Source organism: Dendrobates tinctorius, unplaced genomic scaffold (assembly GCF_039654945.1).
Source record: "Dendrobates tinctorius isolate UK_male_01 unplaced genomic scaffold, ASM3965494v1 ptg000117l, whole genome shotgun sequence".
Lineage (NCBI taxonomy): Eukaryota > Metazoa > Chordata > Amphibia > Anura > Dendrobatidae > Dendrobates > Dendrobates tinctorius.
The window spans coordinates 12,933,010-12,955,843 of record NW_027361785.1 but is presented as its reverse complement, the minus strand read 5'-3'; the positions used below and the strand labels follow the sequence as shown (position 1 = coordinate 12,955,843).

At 48.2% G+C, this 22,834-nt stretch overlaps 1 protein-coding gene across 2 annotated transcripts in view; it reads left to right on the top strand.

Annotated features, from left to right (window-relative positions):
* Positions 1 to 5,428, top strand: part of SCIMP (SLP adaptor and CSK interacting membrane protein) — a 64,746-nt gene extending 59,318 nt beyond the window's left edge. For both annotated transcript variants that reach the window (XM_073590600.1, XM_073590598.1), the window contains 3 exons: positions 2,956 to 3,042; positions 3,671 to 3,772; positions 4,994 to 5,428. In XM_073590600.1, the coding sequence (XP_073446701.1) occupies positions 2,956 to 3,042; positions 3,671 to 3,772; positions 4,994 to 5,067 (263 nt within the window). In that variant the 3' untranslated portion in view covers positions 5,068 to 5,428. The remainder of the gene's footprint in view (positions 1 to 2,955; positions 3,043 to 3,670; positions 3,773 to 4,993) is intronic.
* The last annotated feature ends 17,406 nt before the right edge of the window (positions 5,429 to 22,834 follow it).

The window sequence follows — 22,834 nt, the reverse complement described above, 5'->3', positions numbered from 1 at the left end:
TGCGCCATGTCATAAAGCTCGAATCATCTCAGATTGGTTTCTTGAACATGACAATGAGTTCACTGTACTCAAATGGCCTCCTCAGTCACCAGATCTCAATCCAATAGAGCATCTTTGGGATGTGGTGGAACGGGAGATTCGCATCAGGGATGTGCAGCCGACAAATCTGCGCCAACTGTGTGATGCCATCATGTCAATATGGTCCAAAATCTCAGAGGAATGCTTCCAGCACCTTGTTGAATCTCTGCCACGAAGAATTGAGGCAGTTCTGAAGGCAAAAGGGGGTCCAACCCGTTACTAGCATGGTGTACCTAATAAAGTGGCCAGTGAGTGTATATATATATATATACACTGTAAATACACATATATATATATATATATAATTATTATAGTGCCTTAAAAAATTCTTGTAAATTGATTTGTGTCGCCATTTTCCAAGATCCATAACATTCTATTTTGGTGTGTGCCAAGATGTAGTTTTTTATAATATTTTAGGATACATCTGGTATTTTATCACTTTTTGGGTAGGTTCGCATGATATATTTCATATTTTCAGCACAAGTGTTGTCTGTGAAAAAATTGACAGCACTCGGACAAATGTTTTTGGGGCAGAGCATAGGAGCTATTTTTTTTGCACAGATCTAATCTGTGTGAAAAAAACCCTGCAGCATGCACTAGTTTCTTTCATGTATTGGATGAGACTCAGCAATTTAACTCAATTACTGCGCAAAAAAGAATCTGATGCCATAAGGAGTCATCTTATAGCATACCTTTTCTTTTATGGATACATTGCAAATCTTTAACATGGGAAACTACAGAAACTACAATGGTCCTGTAAATTATTAATCGCTGCTGTAAAAAAACAAAAGGATTGTGTACATATTGCACATAGATCGCAAAAAAAGAAAAAATTGTTTGGAGTTTTCTGGTATTAACTGACTACTTATTTATATGGTCTTGTGAGAATTTTTGGTGAAGAGGCGTGACGATTCAATAAAAAACAGCAATTCTTTTACCATATGGGTTAAATAATTTAACACTTTGATAGATCAGACTTTTTCCGAATGGATTCCCCACTGCAATCGAGCCACTTAAATGCTGCTGTCAGTGATTGCTAGCTCCGATCACTGCATGAAACACAGCCGACACCTACCCTTTGTGTAGTGGGCTCAACTTCTACTGTAAGCCCACTCCATCCTCCTCCAACCTCTACATGATGGATATATGTGTCATGGAGGTGGAAGCAGTTCCTTTTTTTAATAAGGAACAGGAATGCAATAAAGGTCTGTAAGTAAAATGCTACAAAATAGTAGAAAACAAAAACACCGGTCTCAGAATGCACTGCAACTTTGAGAAATGGAATAATCACAAAAACACAATTAACACAAAAAAAAGTTGCATAGCTTTCTATTGGGTCCTAGGCAACATCTGGCTGCAAACTGTTATGGACTATGAGCATTTAATTGGCACCACAAATCAGAAATTAATTAAAAAAAATGTTGTACATGAAATGTATGTGACTAAGGGCTCATGCAGATAAAGCTCTATTTTCTTTCCGGTCTCAGATAATACTACCCATTCAAATTGAACATGAAGAGGAAGTCAGAGATCAGCTGCAGTCCGGACTTCCTCTTCATGTTCAGTTTTTCAGAAGGCGGGGACAGTGACGCCGGTGCTGATTGGACGCCGGGGTCACAAGTCACAACAACTGCACGGGAGCCCCGGAGAGTGCGAGTGATGACACCGTGGGAATCCTATAAACATTGTTGAAGGAAAGAACGCAAATAGTGTCTTATCTGAGAAGGTTAAAAAAAAAAGGCTAATCCATAGTCCAGGAAAGACCAGTCGTTTAGATACAGATTGGGATGTGTGGTAAATCTCTGCACTGCTGAATCACTCAAATTCCAGGGATTATTAGTACATGTGGCTTTATTTTTCTGAATAATAAATCCTCATGTACTAATAATCTCTGGAATTTGAGTGATTCAGCAGTGCAGATATTACCACACATATCCCAATCTGACATCGCAGGAATAACATGGGCACGGGAGGTGAATATAAGCTTTTTTTATTTTATCGGGGCCAAGCGTGGGGTATGACAATGAGTTGTCCAAGTAGTGGACAACTTCTTTAATATGTAATTGTCCCAACACATGTCTAATGAGCCTATGGGTTATGATTGGTCTGACACATATGTTTGGCTAATTCACATTGCTATACCATTGCCGCAACTATATTAAAAAGTACGGGCAGATGCACAGGAAATTGGTTTGACAAAGTCAGGCATTGCTTTTTTAGAGCATCTCTTGTAGATCACAAAAGGGGTCCCTATCTGTTTTGTCTGTTTTAGGCTGGTTTTACATTTACCGCATTTTTTGCGGTCCGTCATTGCAGCCCGTTTTTGCGGGCCGTATCGTTGCATTTTATTTGTTGTACTGCAATAACGGGCCGCAAAAAATGCTTGCGGATATCAGTTTTTTGTTTCCAATACTATGGAAATAGTATAGGAGAAAAAAAAACGGTATTCCGCAAAACTGGAAGTGACGGCGCGCTGCAAGAACAAACTTCCGTTTGTTTTTGCGGCCCCAATGATTTAAATGGGGGCCGTGTTTGTGAGCTGTGAAAAATATCAAGCAAGCTCAATATTTTTTCATGGCCGTATATACGGCCCTCACGGCCATACGGCGCACCATTGAATTTTTGCGGGACGATTTTGCGGCCCCATAGAAAGCTATTGGGGCCGCAAAATCGGCCCGCAAAAATACGGTAAGTGTAAAACCAGCCTTAAAAGGGCATATGGACAGGGTTGTCTTCATGAAAGAAAACCATTAAGAAATGGCATCACACATTACTATTAGAGTGTCTCAAAAATGTTTATCTTTTTTTTCCCCTCAAGTTCATGGAGATAGTATGTATGTATATATACTATTTATTTTGCTGTGGTTTTGTTTACAGATACCATTCGAGAAAATGTTATTACAAACCAACAAATGTATGCCACTGTAAACAAAGAGCCAGTCACTCTTCAGAAACAAGGAATGCGTGAGTATTAGGCTATTAAACAGTTATTCTCAAGCTGTCTCTTGAGCAGCTCAGAGCTCTGCAGTCTCCTTACTTCCTGGATCCTGGGGGCAGTTACTTCTTGTGTAATAGTTCGGATCCTAGAGCTTCTTCCTGCTACTTAACATAAATGATCATTCATTGTTTGCTCTGAAGTCCACATTCCTATCACTATATTTACATATGCATTTGAACAAGCACATGGCTCAGAAAAGTTAGAGGAGTGATCATGTCTACTTCTCTGGAAAATGGCAATGCTGAGAGCTGAGGATTGTGATTTTACCGGCCTGATAACAGCAGCTAACTGCTATATAGAAATCATGGGCTGGAGAGAGCTGACTGGGATGTTAGGAGTTAACTCCTCACTCGGGAATGTAGGTACTGTGCATACTCAGCCAGGTTTTGGTGGTCCATCTCCTTGGAAACATGCTGATCACTGTGTAAGATAAAAGCTCTCATAACAGGGGAATGACAGCAAGTAGGAAAAGCAAGTCAATTGGAAACTTGCTTATTTTCAAGCTGTCTAATTAAATTAATTTAATAACATGAGACTACCCCTATATGATTCCCATAGATATTTACTTACAAATAAATGTTTTTGTTTTCACAGATTCTGAATATAATATACATAAATATGATGCAGATTTTCACAAAACCAACAAAAATGACAGATATTCTTCTGCATCTTATGATTCTGTTGGACACATCACAGGTATTGATTAAATACATAAAGATACAGAAAGTGACTTATACATGGTAACATTTTTCATGTACCTTATTTTTAAGGGTTTTCTCAGAGATGTTGACATCAGTGAAATACAAATTACCACACTAACCATTTAAATAATCTGCCTCTCCAGCTCTGCTAGTTCCATAGTCCCCATTAACTCCTTGGCAACATTGTATGTACCGGTACATACTATTTTGTATGGAGTTCCCTCAAATGGAACTGAAGGCTATAAAGTACGTCCAAAGGAGCTGTGCCTCCATATTCACCACCGGGAGCTCAGCTTAACTGATTGCCAATATCCTGCCATGATAGTTAAGGCCTGTGACAGCACCACCCTTGGCTGTTTCACCCTCCAAATGCTGTAATAAATATTGATCATAGCATTTAGAAGGTTGGGAAAGGGAAAGGCATCCCTCTCTCCTTTCACTCTAGTGAAAATGAAAAATTTGGGGCTAAGGCAATATTTTAGTAAAAAATGTCTTTTTTTTTTTTAGTTTTCATTAATTCCGTTGGCGCATCTGAAGGATTAACAATACTTGGAGGGATGTAAATATTAAAATGGGGTTTTGTTGGCAGGTTTTTCCATACATAGGCCCTCAAAGTCACTTTAACAGTGAAGTGGTCCCTAACAATATACTGTAGCTTTGGTAAATTTCATTGAAAATGTTTGTGATCTGGTGATGAGAACTGTTAATGTGTGATGGGGAGGACATGGCACAGAAGCGGAGTGTTCCAAGAGAGGGTGATTGGCCTGAGGAAGGCTCGAGGGGTGAAGGCGAGGCTAGGGTAGACCCTGGGTGGAGTTTCAAGGGGTCCCAAAAAATTTTGCCAGTATGGGATCCCGAAATTCCTAGTGGCAGCCCTGGTGCCTGCACACCAGCGATCAATGTGCTGAGTACCAGGGACAGCAGACACAGTTAGACAGATAGTTATATATTTTTTTTAAACTGTGCCCCCCCCAAGGAGGCAGGATGTAACGCCCTAGACAGTTGCCTACCGTTGCCTTCCAGTCATACCGCCCTGTGTGGAAAACAAAGAACACTTTCATGATCAGCGCTGTCACATACTAGTAACATGTTTAAATACAGTAGTTTTGCTTCAATAGAATGACACTCCTACACAGTAATAAAAAAGCTAACATTTTCTGCTATGTGATGTATAACTATCTTCTGTATATGTTTTTATATCTACATTTTTTTTCAGTGTGTAATAAAGACCTGGAATACATTGAAGTACTTTCAGAAAATGAAGATTATGATGACGTTGAAATAATCTGACCTTGGAATATCATCATTCAATCCCAAACAAAATAGTAAAATATTTTTTTGATTATCAAGTTGATTGCGCTTAACTTTAGTATCCAAATGCACTGAAAAAGAGAGATCAGTGCAATATACGTTTATTCCCAGTGTTGATGCATTTTAAGAATATTCTTCAGTGTTTGAGGACAAGTACTGTCTGAGAAATTCATATATTTTCATAACTGGAGACACATTATTGTAAATATCAAAATCAATAATATGATGTGTGTATATATAAAAAATTGTATTTATTTTATTAAATCCATTTCAAATAGAGACATATACTATAAAAAACTATAGCAGTAAAATATATTCTGAATAAAATCCTGATACATTATTTCTCTGTTTCTCTATTTTCTGGGGAAAAAAAGCCTGCATGTATCTAAAAATGACAATCACAGCATGATATATTGCATATTATGGCCAAATAGGTAGTGTGTCGCCCTCCCAGGGCTGTGGGGTACTCGGTACCGGGCCAGTAACTCAGAGGGGAAGATGTCACAGCAGCGGTGACCCGGTCCGTGGCCCTGGGCGCCCAATGTAAAAAGGGGATTGAATGGTGGAATGTAGTTGATTAGATGAATAGTTTGTGAGGCCACTTGTGGTGTTCGGCAAGGGAGTTGTTAAGCCGACGCTGCATGCAGCTCCTCTGGGACTGATGGTGTGGTGCAGCAAAGATGTTAAAGCTCCCCACAGGTGAAGCTGTAGTCCCAGGGCAGTGTAGATGTGCGTTGCGGGAAGGGTGCAGTGGTAGGCACAGGGATGTAGCGGTGCCGGGGAAGTAGCAGAAAGGAGGCAAGGACACGACAGGGTGCAGTTTCTTTACCTTTACTTGGCAAATGCAGTCCAGGGTCCTGATTACAGATGGTACAAGGGCAGGCTAGTCTGGAAGCAATTCAGGGCTCTCTCCCTCAGCAGATAGGTTGTGCAGTCTCCTTCCTAGCGCTCACTTGAGGGGCATTCAGTACTGAGTTACACTGGAGTTCCTCCTTATTATCGTCTCTCAGAATTCCTCGTATGGCAGACAGCTGTAGCCGTTATTTCTCTCTTGGCTCACAACGTGCTGTTGTGCCTCCGAGTCTTAGGTGGGAGTCGAATATTTACAACTTCCTACTCCTCTGGTGTCTGCTGCAGGACCAATAGTATCCATACAACCATGGAGACCAGGCTCCAGATCATGCGCTGTCGCTGGAGATGAGCTTTTCCTCTCTGTTCGATCTCCCGGTGCCTTCTCCACGTCTGCACACTTCACCCTCCTCACACTAACTAACTGTTCCCTTCCTGGCCCTGAGAGAGCACTCCTCCCCCAATCCTGGTTCAGAGCTCTCTCTGTTGGCCTGGAGTGGGAACTGTGTTGCATGTATAGATAAACTGCTGGAGAGACCCTTCCTTGCTTCCAAGCCTGACATCACCCTCCCAGGAGGAAGGCAATGCCATTGTGGCGACCATACCCCTGGGGGCGCCACATTCCCCCTAGTGAAAGTCAGCACTCCTGGGCTGATGAAAAACATATAAAACATGTAAACAATATGAATAATTATAAAGGTTACAAGGTTTGAAAAAGGGAAAAATTTACAAAAACCAAAAGCTCCAAAAATAGGCCTGTGATGATAAGTTCATGCATCAACGTCCATGATCCATTCCTGGGCAAATGGTGAACTATTTACAAGATTGATGACCACACACAGTCCTGTGGTTCACTGTCCATGAAAACAAGGTGAAAGTTCAAAAAAAGGAAAGTTCTTACAGACTATCTGTAGGCACAAAACTTGAACGGTTACGTATTTACATGTTAACAGTTACATTACTTTAACTTATTTTAGCTACGGAATCTAATGGGTGGTACAACTTGTGTGGTACGGGTAGATCTGCGTAATACTGTTGCTGTTATAGACTGAACTGTTTGTCTGGGTCTAACTACTGGTGTTGCGTGTAAACGGGGCAGTAAGCGTCTGCTAGCTCTTAGAGTCCCTGTGGGCATAACAGATTCACCACTGGCAGGGCGAGGGTTCTCTGGCTCCACTGCTGATGCGGTATCTGCTGCGTGAACTTCCTGATTTTGAGAGTTCTCTGGAATCACTTCTTCTGGTACTACCAGTTCGGGAAATGTTATCACTGGCACCACTATGGCATCATTTATTTTAGTCCAATTTGCAGGGAATTCTCCAAGTATAGTGCTGACCTTCTCTTCTTCCGCTAAGGGTTGGATGTTGTTCTGTTCTTCCATTCTTTCCTTCAATAGGTCAGGGCACAATTTCAAATGGTCTCTTGATATTGCTGCCGAAGTTTCTCCTCCATCTTTACTAATAAGGCATACTTTGATGTTGTCAAAGTTTGAGGGTAAAATGGTGTAAGGTTCAGCTTCCCATTGGTCATCCAATTTATGCAATCTTCTTTTCCTTTTTAAGACTTGCTCTCCTGGTGACAAGGGAACTGCATGTGCATGTTGGTTGTAGTGCCTTTCTTGTTTTTGTCTTGCTTGTGCTAGACTCCTGTCTACACACTCTTGTACTTTTCTGTACTGTTGTTGTCTTTCTGTATCCCAGTCAGCATCTGGTGACGTCACCTCAGGTGTAAGGACTCGCATATCCAAATCAATAGGCAGTTTACCAGGCCTCGCTCTCATTAGGTAGGCTGGAGTACAGTTGGTGGAATTCACAGGAATGTGATTGTAAAGGTCTACCAGATCTGGTAACTTTTCTGGCCAGAGATTGCTTTCTTCCAAAGGCAATGTCTTCAGGAGATCAATCACTACCTGGTTCATCTTTTCACACATGCTATTGGTCTGTGGATGGTACGGTGTTGTCCAGATCTTCTTACACCCATACAAGTTACAGAATTCCTGGAACACTTCTGCCTCAAAGGTGGGACCTTGATCTGTAAGCACTCGCTCAAGATACCCATGTGGTCTACAGAAGTGCTGTTGGAAGGCTCTGGCTGCTGTCCTGGCTGTTTGATCTTTGACAGGCACAACTACCAGGAATCTTGAGTAGTGATCCACGATGGTAAGAGCATAGATGTATCCTGACCGGCTTGGGACCAGTTTCACATGGTCCAGGGCGACCAACTCGAGTGGCTGTTTGGTCACTACTGGCTGCAGAGGGGCTCTCTGGCTGTTTCGATCCTTTCTGCGCAGGTTACATTGTCCACACTCCCGGCACCACTTTTCAATGGCTTTCCTCATACCAGCCCAGTAGAACCTCTCCCGGAGCAATGCTTCCAACTTCTTCCATCCGAAGTGTCCAGCTCCATTGTGGTATGCTTCCAAGACCATTGATGCCTCTCTCTTTGGGATTACCACCTTCCAGACCAGCTCATGAGTGCGGGCATTGATACTTCTCCGACACAGCTTTCCTTCATAGATGAACAGCCGGCCTCTTTCCTTCCACAACTGCGTCCTGGGTTTCTTCAGGAGCATCCGACTCTGGGCGTGAGTCAGCTTGTGACAGTAGCTCCTTCACCAGGCGGACTGCGGGGTCACTATCCTGCGTTTCTGCCCAGTCATGATGGGGCAATGGATTTAGAGTGACCTCCTTCAAGCCAGACCGTCTGTTTCTCACTCCTTGAGCACGTTGGGCCGCAATTGGCCGGTGGAAGGGAGGTAGCTCTATTTCTTCAAGAGCCTCAGGGTCTTCTCCTGCATCTGGCAAATTAGGCATTCTGGACAGCGCATCAGCATTGGCATTCTTGTGCCCTGTTCGGTACTTGATGGTAAATTCATAGTTAGACAGCCGAGCCATCCATCGCTGCTCCAGTGCACCTAGTTTTGCAGTCTCCAAGTGGGTCAACGGATTGTTGTCCGTGAAGATAGTAAACTTGGCTGAAGCTAGGTAATGCTTGAATCTTTCAGTGACAGCCCAGACTATGGCAAGTTTGAAGGAACTATAATTGTCAGGGTTCCTTTCGGTAGGACGAAGCTTCCTGCTGGCGTAAGAGATCACTCTTTCCTTGCCATCCTGTACCTGTGACAGTACTGCTCCAAGTCCCACGTTGCTGGCATCAGTGTACAACACAAAGGGTTTGTCATAATCTGGGTAGGCCAGAACTTCATCACCTGTGAGAGCCACCTTTAGTCGAGTGAAGGATCTCTCCAATTCCTCAGTCCATTCAAAGGTGGAATTTTTCTGTTTGGTCTTCTTGGACTGCCCCACCAGAAGATTTTGCATAGGGGTGGCTATTTCAGTAAAGCCTTTGATGAATCTTCGGTAGTAGCCCACCAGTCCGAGGAATTGGCGTACTTCATGGAGGTTGCTGGGTTTCGGCCAGTCCCGGATGACTGTGACTTTGTCCGGATCAGGTGCCACACCTTCTGCACTCACCACATGACCGAGGTACTGTACCTTGGGCTTCAGGAGGTGGCATTTGGAAGGCTTCACCTTCAGGCCAAAGTTGGACAAGGCTTCAAACACCTCAGCCAGGTGTTCCAGATGGTCTTCATAAGTCTTGGAGAAAGCAATGACATCATCAAGGTATAACAGGACTGTCTCAAAGTTCTTGTGTCCCAGGCAGCACTCCATCAGCCGTTGAAATGTTTCTGGGGCGGTGCAGAGCCCGAATGGCATATAGTTGAACTCACAGAGACCCATTGGGGTGGTAAATGCTGTTTTCTCCTTGTCTGCCTCTGCCACGGGAACCTGCCAATACCCACTAGTGAGATCCAAGGTGGAAAAGTAGTTAGCAGTCTTAAGTGCAGCTAATGATACCTCAATTCTAGGTAATGGGTAGGCATCTTTATGTGTAATGCTGTTAATTTTCCTGTAATCAACACTCAACACACATTCTCATGACACCATCCTTTTTCTTTACAAAAACTATGGGAGCTGCCCATGGGCTACAACTGTCTCTGATAACCCCAGCTTCCTTCATCTCTCTCAACATACCTTTAGCACATTGGTATTGTGTTGGGGGTATAGGCCGGTACCTTTCTTTTATGGTTGGATGATCTCCAGTGGGGATATGATGTTGAACCCCTTTTGCCTTCCCAAAATCTAGGGGATGTTTACTGAATACCTGCTCTTACTCCTGGGTCACTCTGTAAACCCCATTTTTCTGGTATGAAGGTGTAGAGTCAGTCCCCACCTGCAGTTGCTGGCTAAACTCCTCCAGCTGCTTCACAGAGCCATTGTCCTCCACCTGATCGGATGAGACCAAGGGCTCTGCTACCTGCAATGCGTTGTTACTAACAGTGAGCAGCTTAGCAACTGTGGCGTACCGAGGTATTGTGGTCTCCTTCTCCCCACAATTCAAGAGGCGTACAGGTACTCTCCCTTTTCGGACATCAACTACCCCTCTGGCTGTCAGGACAGTGGGCCTGCTATCAGAGTACACTGGTTCTACCAATGCCTGGTAGTCTTTTCCTCTGAGACCTATAGCTGCCCGACACCAAATCAACATTTCACATCTGGGTGGTATTGCAATGGGGAAAGCATCACTCACTCTGACGCTGCCAATTTCTCCGCCAGAGAGTTCTACCTGTTGTCTTTGCATTAGGGCCTTGATCTCCTTCTGCAGGACTCGTTGTTCACTGGAACCAGCAGTCTCAGCCACCTGTTGCAACAAGACAATAACCTCGGAAAGACAGTTTTCAATTACATTGGTACCAAGAGTCATCATGGGATTACATTCACGTCGATCAATATCCACAACTAACAGACCTTGAGATTTTAGCTCTACTCTACCAACTTTAACAGTAAATTCTTTACATCCTACTTGGGGTAAAGACTGGCCATTACTGGCAACTACTGTCAGTTCCTCAGTTGGGCCATGGGTAAGTTCAGAGTCAGCCCAATACCGCTTGTAGAGAACATACGGCATGGTGGTCACCTGAGAGCCAGTGTCCAGCAAAGCGTTCATGGGAATGCCATCAATCACCACTGGGAGGACTGGTCGACCTCCAACATACTTGGCTCTCCAGTTCTTTGGGCCTGGGGATCCTTTTCCTGGGGGTTGGCCCTCTGCCCCAGGGGTTGCTCGTTTAAATGACAGAACCTGGCGATGTGGCCTGTCCGGCGTCAGTTACGACAGATGGGACGTCCGTCCTGGTCATAGCAGTCGTTGTTCCTTCCTCGGAGTGGCGGAATCCTCTTCTTCCGGAGCCACGGGACATCCTCTGGACTGGAAGCCAGCTGGACCTTCTCCTTGAGGACACCTGCAGGGACTGCACAGTTTTAGTTAGTGCAGCCATTCCTTTGGTCAACTCCTGGACCTGAAGACGTAGATCTGCAGCTGGGTCTTTATCCAGAGTCTGAGCATCAGCCTCCACAGGGATAGAAGGGAAAGATGTTGCTTCCTGGTGGTAGATGATCGCTGGGCGCCTAGGGAGCGCTGGACGGCTGACAGATGGTTCCTGCAGTACCCGAATAGCCCTGTCCTTGAAATCAGCAAAGTCCAGGTCAGGGTTTTGTAGGGTTATGATGCGCAGCTGCGCTCTGTGGCTACTGGATGTGAGTCCTTCAATGAACTGCTCCTTTAACAGTTTGTCTTCCTCCTTCACACTGTCAGGATCAATTTGCATAACTGCTTGCAGCGCCTCCTGCAGGTTAAGAGCATAGTCCCGTATACTGTCCTGCACTTTCTGTTTGCATCCAAAGAATCTCATCTTGATTTCAGCTGCAGTGCAGGTGTCAAAGGTGCTTCTCAGCTTGGCCAGAATCTTTTTAACAGTCTCTTTGTCAGTGTCCTGCCAGGCTTTTACTTCCCTCTGCGCTGCACCCGTTAGCTGCCCAATCAGGATGTTCACTTTCTGGCTTTCAGACAGAGGGTATACTTCAAACAAACTGCTCAGTCTCTCTTTGAATTCACTCAGGGTATGCGACTCCCCCGAATACTGCGGTAGCCATGCTGCTCCCGGTATGTAGGGCATAGACAGCGGCATTATGGGGACCGCTCCGGTGGGCACTATCGGAGCCGCAGCCCTATTGGATCCATCATCTTGCGGCGCTGAGCGGTTGGTGGCGGCATCCGCCGCTGCATTGCTGCATGGCTCAGACATTCTCTTGCCCCCCTAGTTAATGTTAGCCAGGGCCGGGGGTTGAGCAAGCTTACTGGCGGCCGCTTCGCAGGCTCGATGCTCTGGGCTGTAGGCCTCAGCTCCTCCCACTTCTCGCGCGCTTTTTCCTCTTCCCGCGCGGGACTTCACTGCCTTGCGCTCTCCGGCAGGCTCCACCCACGAAGTCCCGCCTCTTTTATTTTCCCGCGCGCGCCAAGCAGCGGGATAATGGCGGCAATGGCACCAACAGTTCACAATCCACAATACAGTCTCTGGCACACAGGACCCGGGGTTGCCGGGCTCCGTAATCCTGTTTGTGACGTCAAGTTGGGTCGCCCTCCCAGGGCTCTGGGGTACTCGGTACTGGGCCAGTAACTCAGAGGGGAAGGTGTCACAGCAGCGGTGACCCAGTCCATGGCCCTGGGCGCCCAATGTAAAAAGGGGATTGAATGGTGGAATGTAGTTGATTAGATGAATAGTTCGTGATGCCATCTGTGGAGTTCGGCAAGGGAGTTGTTAATCCGACGCTGCATGCAGCTCCTCTGGGACTGATGGTGTGGTGCAGAAAAGATGTTAAAGCTCCCCACAGGTGAAGCTGTAGTCCCAGGGCAGTGTAGATGTGCGTTGCGGGAAGGGTGCAGTAGTAGGCACAGGGATGTAGCGGTGCCAGGGAAGTAGCAGAAAGGAGGCAAGGACACGACAGGGTGCAGTTTCTTTACCTTTACTTGGCAAATGCAGTCCAGGGTCCTGATTACAGATGGTACAAGGGCAGGCTAGCCTGGAAGCAATTCAGGGCTCTCTCCCTCAGCAGATAGGTTGTGCAGTCTCCTTCCTAGAGCTCACTTGAGGGGCATCCAGTACTGAGTTGCACTGGAGTTCCTCCTTATTATCGTCTCTCAGAATTCCTCGTATGGCAGACAGCTGTAGCCGCTATTTCTCTCTTGGCTCACACCGTGCTGTTGTGCCTCCGAGTCTTAGGTGGGAGTCCAGTATTTACAACTTCCTACTCCTCTGGTGTCTGCTGCAGGACCATTAGTATCCATACAACCATGGAGACCAGGCTCCAGATCATGCGCAGTCGCTGGAGATGAGCCTTTCCTCTCTGCTCGATCTCCCAGCGCCTTCTCCACGTCTGCACACTTCACCCTCCTCACACTAACTAACTGTTCCCTTCCTGGCCCTCAGCGAGCACTCCTCCCCCAATCCTGGTTCAGAGCTCCCTCTGTTGGCCTGGAGTGGGAACTGTTTTGCATGTATAGATAAACTGCTGGAGAGACCCTTCCTTGCTTCCAAGCCTGACATCACCCTCCCAGGAGGAAGGCAATGCGATTGTGGTGACCATACCCCTAGGGGCGCCACAGTAGCATTTATATATTTTATGCCCTACAGTATGTGAGACTACCGTCAAAGTCTACCGAAAGTGGTCTTTTAAGCAAGTTCAACGGTGTCTCCGGGAGCCGCACGTATGATGACACTTCCGGGTTCCTGTCCTCGCTAAAGAATAGCGAGATATCGCAAGTTATCACGGACCTCTGCTTAAAGGGAACCTGTCACCAGAAATAACGCTGATAACTTGCAGCTATGCAGTTAATCTGTAGGATAACAATTTTACGATGCTGCCCCTCGCCTGCACGTAGCCGAATACAGCAGGGAGAAAATTATCTTTATCCTCCCCTCCAGCATTCGGTATTCAGTCAGGGAGGTGGAGGCAGCATCCATTCAGTCATGCTGTCAGCCGATCGTAATGTAGAGCCAGGGGCGGGTTACAGTGGCTGTTCTGTGTATGTAGGGAGATGGCCCGGGTCAGTAACATCCCCAGCAACACATCTGGCAGTGCTTCTCTCGTTTTGGGGCCGTAGCTATTGGGGTTGTCACCCTTGTTGCCAGGAGGGAGAATTTCTGACCAGGGAAGGACTGGGCATCTGACTGCAGGGGGCGGCTCAGAGATAAAAGGCACTGAGCACAGGAAGACAGAGTCTTTAGCGGAAAGGCAGCATGCGCAGCAGGGGAAGGTTTTCTCACTCTCCGTAGCATAATACCAGAAGGCCAAGCCGTTTTGCTTACTGCCATCCCAGACACCGACAGACCGCGAGCAGCCTATGACTGTGGGCTTGCTCACCTCCCAGACCGAAGTGATGTCCCGTACTACACCGCAGACTGTATACGGAGCAGGCTGCAGACCTGACCAGGGGGACCACATGGGGTTGGACAGTATACTCCCGACCTCCACCGCTGAACTTTATCCTTCCAAGGAAGCTCCGCGGGCTCCTCCACCGACACCTTTTTCCGGGTTTGCGAAGCTACGTATAGGAGAGTCAGGACACATCACTGCTGTCAGGAGACACTGCCTCATGTTCCTCCAGGATCAGGCAAGAGACCACCCTGTGAAAACATCAGACTGTTAAGTTTACCTTTTTGTTGAATATTTACTCATGTGTTGAATCCCAAACTCCCTCTTTCACCTTTTTATCTCCATGCGAGGAGTGACTCCTGTATTAAATACCCGTTAACGCTTGATCTGCCTCCTGTTTGTCACTGCATCCCTTGTTCCTGCTGTTTGCTCTTCTCATTTGGTGTAGTCGGCAGAATGCAGTCTACCAGCATGGAGGCGGCAGATCAAGCGGTAGGGGTCGACCCTAGGTCCAGCATTTCCCTTGGAGCGATATTGAACAATCTCCCTAAATTCATGGGGAACAATGCCATGTTGTGGAGCTGGACTGAATGCATTAGGGGGATGATGAGGACTACACCCTACAGATGCATCCCATGACCGCTGCTTTGGAGGCCTAAGTGGCCATAATGGCATTAGGTGGGGAGGCCAGAGACTCAGTCATGTTACGACCCCCCAGAGAGCGGGATAACTTTAGTAAAGGTGCTGCAAATCTTAGAAGAGACCAATGGTGACCCCACGGACGTAGGGAAACTGAGGATGCGACTCTTTAGTCATATTCAGATGGAGGGGGAGACCGTGACTCAGTACATGAGTGCTCTCCAGGAGTTACACACTGCTATTGTTAGAAAGGACGGCATGGGTGTAGGCCCCACTGACGTAATGCTGCGGGATCAGTTGGTGATGGGCTTGCGGGACGTGCTGACAAAACAGGCCCTACGGGAGCACATGCGAGTGAACCCCTGCATGACCTTTTCTGAGATAGGAAGCGAAGCAAGCACCCAGGAACAAGAGTAGGGGGTGACAGTCCCGGTAGGGAAGGTCCAGAGCGGAGAGGTGTAGTACTCGCAGGTACGCGGGAAACAGTGATGAGACTGGAGACGGGATGAACTTGAGATGTAACTTTTTTTTTATATTTATACCTATAGGGGCTATCTTGAGTAACCAACAAGCTAACAGCAGTTATCCTTGCAGGGATCAAAACAAGAATACACTGGTAACACGAAAACGACTATCCGGTCGAGACCAATCACTATAGCGCCGCGGTATGGCCGACTATGGGTCAAAAAAACTATAGGGTATTAACTACGACATGTCACTTATCCTCTCTGACGTCCGGCAGAGAGGTGGTCGGTGTTGTTTCGGCGTTTCAGCCACTGGGCCCAGCCGACGTTGATCTGGCGTAGACTTCGGGCATTCCTACGCCCAGGCGAAGCGGGGGCACCGCAGGCCCCTGAAGAGTTTCTCTGCGTTGCACCTCCCGGCAGAGGCGGGACGGCGTTGCCCGGGGACCAGGGTGTGTAGGCCGCAGCCACAAGCCGAGTCGAACTCTGGTGGCCGTGGGCGGCAGCGGGCAGGCCGCAGCCACAGGCTGGAGGGAAACTGCGGCAGCCACAGGTGGCAGCGGGCAGGCCGCAGCCGCTGGCTGGAGTCGGGCTGTGGCGGCCGCGAGCAGCAGCGGGCAGGATGCAGCCACGGGCTGGTGTGGAGCTGCGGCGGCCGCGGGCGGCAGCGGACAGGCCGCAACCGCGGGCTGGAGACGGGCGGTGGTGGCCACAAGGAGCGCGGTTGGGCAGTTGGTGTCTCTCTGCTGGACGGCTCGGTGCCGTCTCTTATGTGCGGTGAGTCTCTCTCCAGTCCCCCCAGTCGCTGCTCCCTTCTTCTAGCTCTGGCTCTGGCTCCCTCTAGCCTTCCTGCTCCTTCTCTCCTGCTTGGTCGAGTGCCCCCTGCTGGCGTCCTCAGCCCCTTTTATGCTTGCTCTGCCCCATCCCTTCTAGAACTCTCTGGTCCGTCCTCCAATTATGTCCCCCAGAAACAGTCCCCCTAGGAACCTTGGTGACAGTCCCCTTGGTTCCGGTCCGGCTACACAGCGGGGGCTCCCCCTCCTACACTGATAGCCGTAAATAAGATCACCGAACCTCAATGGGTAGAAGAACTGCGGAAAGAACTTCAGGATATAGGAGGGGAGTTGGCTGAAGTAAAGAAGTCTGGAAATCCCCTGAATCCACCAGGGAGCAGAGATGGTCCAGACCCCCGACGAGAAGCAAGAATGTTCCATCGATAGAGACCACCTACCTGTTTCAATTGTGGGGAGATTGGACATTTGGCTAGAGAGTGTCCATGTCGACGAAGGCCCAAACAATGCCATCCATTAAAGTAGAAGGCTCCAAGCCTGGGAGACACCGCCCGGAGCCTGAACAGTCACAAGGGAGTAGTAGTAGTCCCTAAAATTTAGTTTCAATGTGCCCTTTGGTCTGGGCCAAAATGGACAGTCGAGCAGCGCATTGTCTGGTAGACACAGGCTCACAGGTGACCACTATGTCGGAAGCCTATTTCCATCGACATTATCCGGAAGCCATGCGGCCCGAAAGGGGCCCGGTGATAAAGCTGACAGCCGCAAATCACTTGCCTATTCCGCTCGCAGGAGTGGTGTGGATGCAGATAACCATCTGTGGTAAGGACTTGGGATGAATGGGGGTAGTGTTGACACACCGAGAAGTGAATAGCGGACATGCCATCACTCTGGGAATGAATGTCCTCAAGGGGTTTGGAAGTCTCCTCATTAATGAACCCTCGGGAGGGGTTCTGAAGCAGTGGAGCCCGCACACTGCCCAGAGAAGAGTGTTCCAACAGCTGATCCGCGGGGCACATGCCCAAGAGTCATCCAGTGAAGGGGTTACGTTGGGGAAAGTGATCGTACCAGCCGCGGCCAAGCTCGTCCTGATGCCAGGATAGACTGTGCTCACCCTGCTTGTTCGGGCTCGCACACCGCTTGAAGGAGTAGAGGTCCAAATTTAACCGTCGGGTTTGGAACGACTGCCTCAAGGGCTCCTGGTGGCTCGTTCATAGGCCATTGTCCATGATGGAATGGTTCCCATGCGTTGCTTCAACTTAGGAGAAAACAACATCACTATCTCCTCTAGAAGTGAAGTAGCCCGGATCATGAGTATGCCCGAAGAAGTGATACCACCTCAGGTTGTACAACTGACGGTAACTCAGGGAGGCCCTTGGAACGTGACGGTGGATGCTTCTCTGGCATCAGAGCCTCAGCATATTCAGGAAAGGCGCCAGATATTGGAACAAATGCAAGCTGAGCTGTCCAAACTTACCCCGTCACAGGTACAGCAGGTGGAGGCTCTACTGGGGCGATATCGGGAAGTATTTGCACATCATGAGAATGACTTTGGCTGCACTACAGCCATAACCCATGAAATACCAACACGGATTTCTCTCAACCGTTCCTTCTTCACACTGACGGAAGCCTGCATGGACTTGGGGCTGTGTTGTCACAGATACAGGATGGGAAAGGGAGGGTGATCGCTTATGCAAGTTGGTCCCTTCACGATTCTGAACGAAATCCGGACTACTACAGTTCCTTCAAGCTGGAGTTGCTGGCGTTGATGTGGGCTATGACAGAGAGGTTCGGGGAGTATTTGGCTGACTCCGAAGTACTGGTACATATTGATAACAATCTACTGGCCCACCTGGAAAACACAAAACTGGGACCTCTGGAACAACGATGGGTAGCCAGAATGGCGAAGTTTCGGTATAAGGTCACTTATAAAAGAGGGGCTGAAAATACTCATGCTGACGCCTTATCTAGGGTGAAACATGTGAAACCAGGTCAAGATAGAGATGAGTAGTTGGAAGATGAGGAAATCCCCGGGTTCTGGGACCCTGTCAGGATGGTGGTGGCTACGCAGGAGCAGGCACAAGTTCAGGCACGGGAAGGCGTCTTAGGGCGAACACGCGATGTTTGGTTCCGATTACAACAGGAGGATACGGAGATGGCCATAATGAGACAATCGGTAATGTCCCAGAAACTTCCCAGTCTAGAGGAAAGAAATGCCCTTTCATCAGAGACCCTACAGATTCTTCGACAGTGGTAACGCCTCTGAATGAAGAATGGGTTGTTGTACCATAAAATCCAGTTACCGAAGGAGATGGGAGCCACTTGGCAGGTAGTAATTCCAGAAACACTGCTACTCGAGGTAGCCATCGAGGCGCATGAATGGGGAGCACATTTTGGTCTGGAAACGACCTTTCAGTGGTTACAGCGGTTTGTTTACAATCCCAAACTGAAAGCTGTAGTGGAGGAGGTTTGCCGGCTCTGCAGAACTTGTCCAGTAGCAAAACCGCCAGAACAGAGATCTCCCATTCAAACAATCATGTCATCTGCCTCGCTGGAACTGTTAATGACAGATTATCTGACCATCGGACCGGCCCATCAGGGGTATGAACACTGTCTAGTGATGGAACTCTAGATCAGACTGCGGAATCCGCTGCACATGCCATCTGTAAAAATTTCATCCAGATTTACAGGTGCCCAAAGCGTATTAATTCGGACCAGGGAGCCTGCTTCCTAGGAAAAGTAATGGAAGAACTTTATCGGATATACCACATCGAGAAATCTTGTACCACGTCATATCACCCTCAGGGCAATGGAGCCTGCGAATGCTTCAACCGGACGTTAATTCAAATGCTAAGAACTCTGGAGGAGGACCGGAAGGCTCGGTGGCCGGAGTATGTCGCAGGATTAGTGTGGGTGTACAATAATCGGGTACACCGAACCACCGGATACATCTCCTACACCTTGTTATTTGGTCGAGAAGGAAAAGGGATCACCGACCTGGAGCTGGACCCAGAGGAGGACTACCCATGGATGGGGTGTCCACCTGGGTTCGAAAACATTGCCATCGGTTACAAACTTTACATCATCTGGTGCAGACTAAATTCCAGCAGTTGAAGCATGCAGAACGGGCCCCGCTACAGGGAATAGATCTTCAGACGGATGACCGTGTGTTAGTGTGGGAAAAACACCCTCGGGACAAACTGGAGGCCCGGTGGGAGAAAAATCCGTACCTTATAAGATTGCGAATTAGTTCTGAAGGCCCAGTATATGAAATTCAATCCGAGGAAAAGGAAAATCCCACTACTCGAGTGGTCCACTGTAATATGCTTCGGCCCTGTCTGTCGAAGGATCCCGTTCAACAGGAGGAAATTCCAGATGTCGCTGAAGTTTCGCCATCAGTTGTAGAATGTGAAGAGGAAGATGATTTTGAGCAACCACGTGGAAATTTACAGGAAAGACAAGTACCTGAAGTCCTCGAAGACATTACCCCGGTGGAAACTGACACACCTTCACCGGCTGTTATGCAACCAGACTCGACCACTCTAAGAAACTCAACTATTCCTTCTGACCTACGGAGCTCCGAGTGAGCTAGAGCTGGAATACCCCCAATCGCTACAATCAAGAAGAATTTGTGTGGCGGCAAACTGTTCAAGAGAAAAACTGTTCATGTTTTTCATCGAAACACTCTCCCGTGGAATGGCAAGCAAAAGGAGAGCGGGAGTGTAGGGAGATGGACCCCGGCCAGTGTAACATCCCCAGCAATACATCCGGCAGTGCTTCTCTCGTTTTGGGGCTTGAACTATTGGGACTGTCACCCTTGTTGCCAGGAGGGAGACTTTCTGACTAGGACAGAACTGGGCACCTGACTGCAGGGGGCGGGTCAGAGATAAAAGGCTTTGAGCACGGGAAGGCAGGGTCTTTGATGGAAAGGCAGCTTATGCAGCAGGGGAAGGTTTGCTCACTCTCCGCAGCACGATACCAGAAGTCCAGGCCGTTTTGCTTACTGCCATCCCAGACACCGACAGACGGCGAGCAGCCTATGACTGTGGGCTTGGTCACCTCCCAGGCCAAAGTGACGTCCCGTACCACACAGCGGACTGTATATGGAGCGGGCTGCAGGCCTGACCAGGTGGACCACGCGTGGTCGGACAGTATACTACCACAGGCTCCTTCTCCACCGGCACCTTGTTCCGGGACTGCAAAGCTACGTATAGGAGAGTCAGGAGGCATGGCGACTGTCTGGAGACAGTGCCTCACGTTGCTCCAGGACCAGGCAAGAGACTTCACGCGTCATCTGTGGGATCTTCAAGCCTCCACCCTGTGAAAAGATCAGACTGTTAAGTTTACCTTTTTGTTGAATATTTACTCCTGTGTTGAATCTCAAACTCCCTCTTTCACCTTTTTTACTCAGAGCGTTGACTGAACGTATCATATACGCAGCTCTCCAGGACATTCTTGCACTTGCTTAGAAGACCGCTCACAGCCACTTACCAGTGATAAGTATATTACAGTTGTCCTTGCCTCTAAGCAACTTCATTATCTATCACTATCACACTGGTCTCTGCTCTTATAGGAGTGAAAACGCTCAGTATAGACAGGTATGACAGTGATAGAAAATAAAGATGCAGACAGATAGGGATGATACCATATGTCCCTGGGAGCAGAGTGCTTCTGTAAGCAGGTTGTGGGACAGAAGGCAGAGCAAAAGTTAATAACTTTACCTTAACAGGGGAATTCTCCACACAGGGAGGTAAACAGCTAAATGAGGGAATAAACGGTTGAATTTGCAAAGGATATGTGTGGCGCCCCTGAGGGTTCAGTCGCCACAGAGGTACTGCACCTCCTCCTGAGGTGTGGTACCCCACCATTCAGGTAAGGTGGAGACACCTGACCACACTCCAACACCTGCATCCCACACAATATAGTAGTGTAGCAAAGCACCATTGGTTGCTCCCTGCTTGCAACACGAAGAGTGCTGGGAGGTGGGTGGAGCTTAGTCTGCACAAGAGAGTGGGAGATCATTAGAACTAGGTCAGTCTGACTAGGTCAGTCTGTGAGAGAAGATCCCCTGAGTGGGATGGATTGAAGGAGGTGCTGCAGCAGACCTCAGTGACCTGGATCTGCTGGCACAGGAAAGAGATATTCAGAAAGCCTAATTCTCCTTAAAAAGATAGTTTTGTACGGAACATAAGGAGAAGAAGAGAACTAAGGACTAGGGTTAGAGCAGAGCCCTTCCTCAAGTTCTAAGCGCAAGGCCGGGGTCCGGTCCCCGAGGTTGTATGGACACTAATGGTCCTACAGCAGACACCGGAGGAATAGAAGTTGTCACCACTTTATTCCCACACAAGACTTGGGGGCACAACAGCAACGTGAGTGAGCCGGGACTTAGTAGTAAGGAGTCCCCGAAGCAGGCTACAGCTGTCTGCCGTACAAGTAGAGTTCTAAGAACATCAGAAAGGAGGAACTCCAGTGTAACTCAGTACTGTGAGTACTTCACTACGAGCACTAAGGAGGGAGACGTTCAGAAAAGGCACATGTTGGCGGAGTGTTGGAACGGAGTACTTCATCTTGCCTGGAAGTTGGCTGAGCTCCTGACCTGGAGGACACGGCACGGATGCGGGCACCTGTACACACAAGAGACTGTGAATAAAGCTTTGGAACTACATGACCTGGTGTCCTCCACTTATTCCTGCGCCAACACACTCAGCATTGCTACATCGCTGTGCCTGACACTGCACCATCTACGTCTCCTCCCTATCTCCTCACCTACACTGCCCTGGGACTACTGCCCTACCTCTGGAGGGCCACAACATCATTGCTGCACCACACCATCTGTCCCAGAGGATCTGTCTGCAGCGTCAGCTTAACATCTTCATTGCTGAACACCACAGGTGGAGTCACAAATCATTCACTCATAAACTTTAAGCATCATCCACACGTTCAAACATCCTCCCTTTTACAATGGACGCCCAGGGCCACGGACCGGGTCACAGCTACAGTGACATCTCCCATTGAAACCCATGGGCCCGGCTCCGAGCACCCCGCCGCCCTGGGTGCGAGGGCGATCCATATGCAGCGTTCAGAAACAATGAATCAGGTAACGGCTAGTGATGGGTGAACCCACCCCTCCCCGATGTTCGGGATCGGCGGGTGTAATGGGGTCTACCCAAGCTGGGGTACCTCTTTCAGTACCACCCCGTGTTTTCAGAGGTCCGCTCTGCATTGGCTGGAGTCTGAATGAATGACGCTGGCTGGAATTCCTTGGTTACATGGGCGCATATAAAAGATCACGGCTTCTCCACGTATTTCCAGTCTGACAACACTTTACTCACAGGACACAGAATATACCACACAGATACAGAGGGCAGGCCAATAGAAAAGCGGCAGGCCAGACATGCATTACAAAAGCCGCAGGTGGCCGGAGCCTGCCGATGTTTACTGTGGGAATTACAAAGGTGGGGGGTGGGCGGACAAAAGGAGAATATCGTGTCCCCTCTGCCCAGGGGCGCAGCCTGTGGGCTGATGCATTAGGGACATGCATCTCACATAGAACCTATTATACATACATATAACTGCACAACATATTCTGGGTGCTGAGTGGTTCTGTAACACGTAACAGCGGGTTCACCCGAGTTTTTTTGTAAAGTTTGAGTTCGTGGCCAAAGATGAGTGAACTTGCGTCCGAACCCCGAACTCAGACTTTACAGATATTGGATGGGGCGGGGGGAGCTGT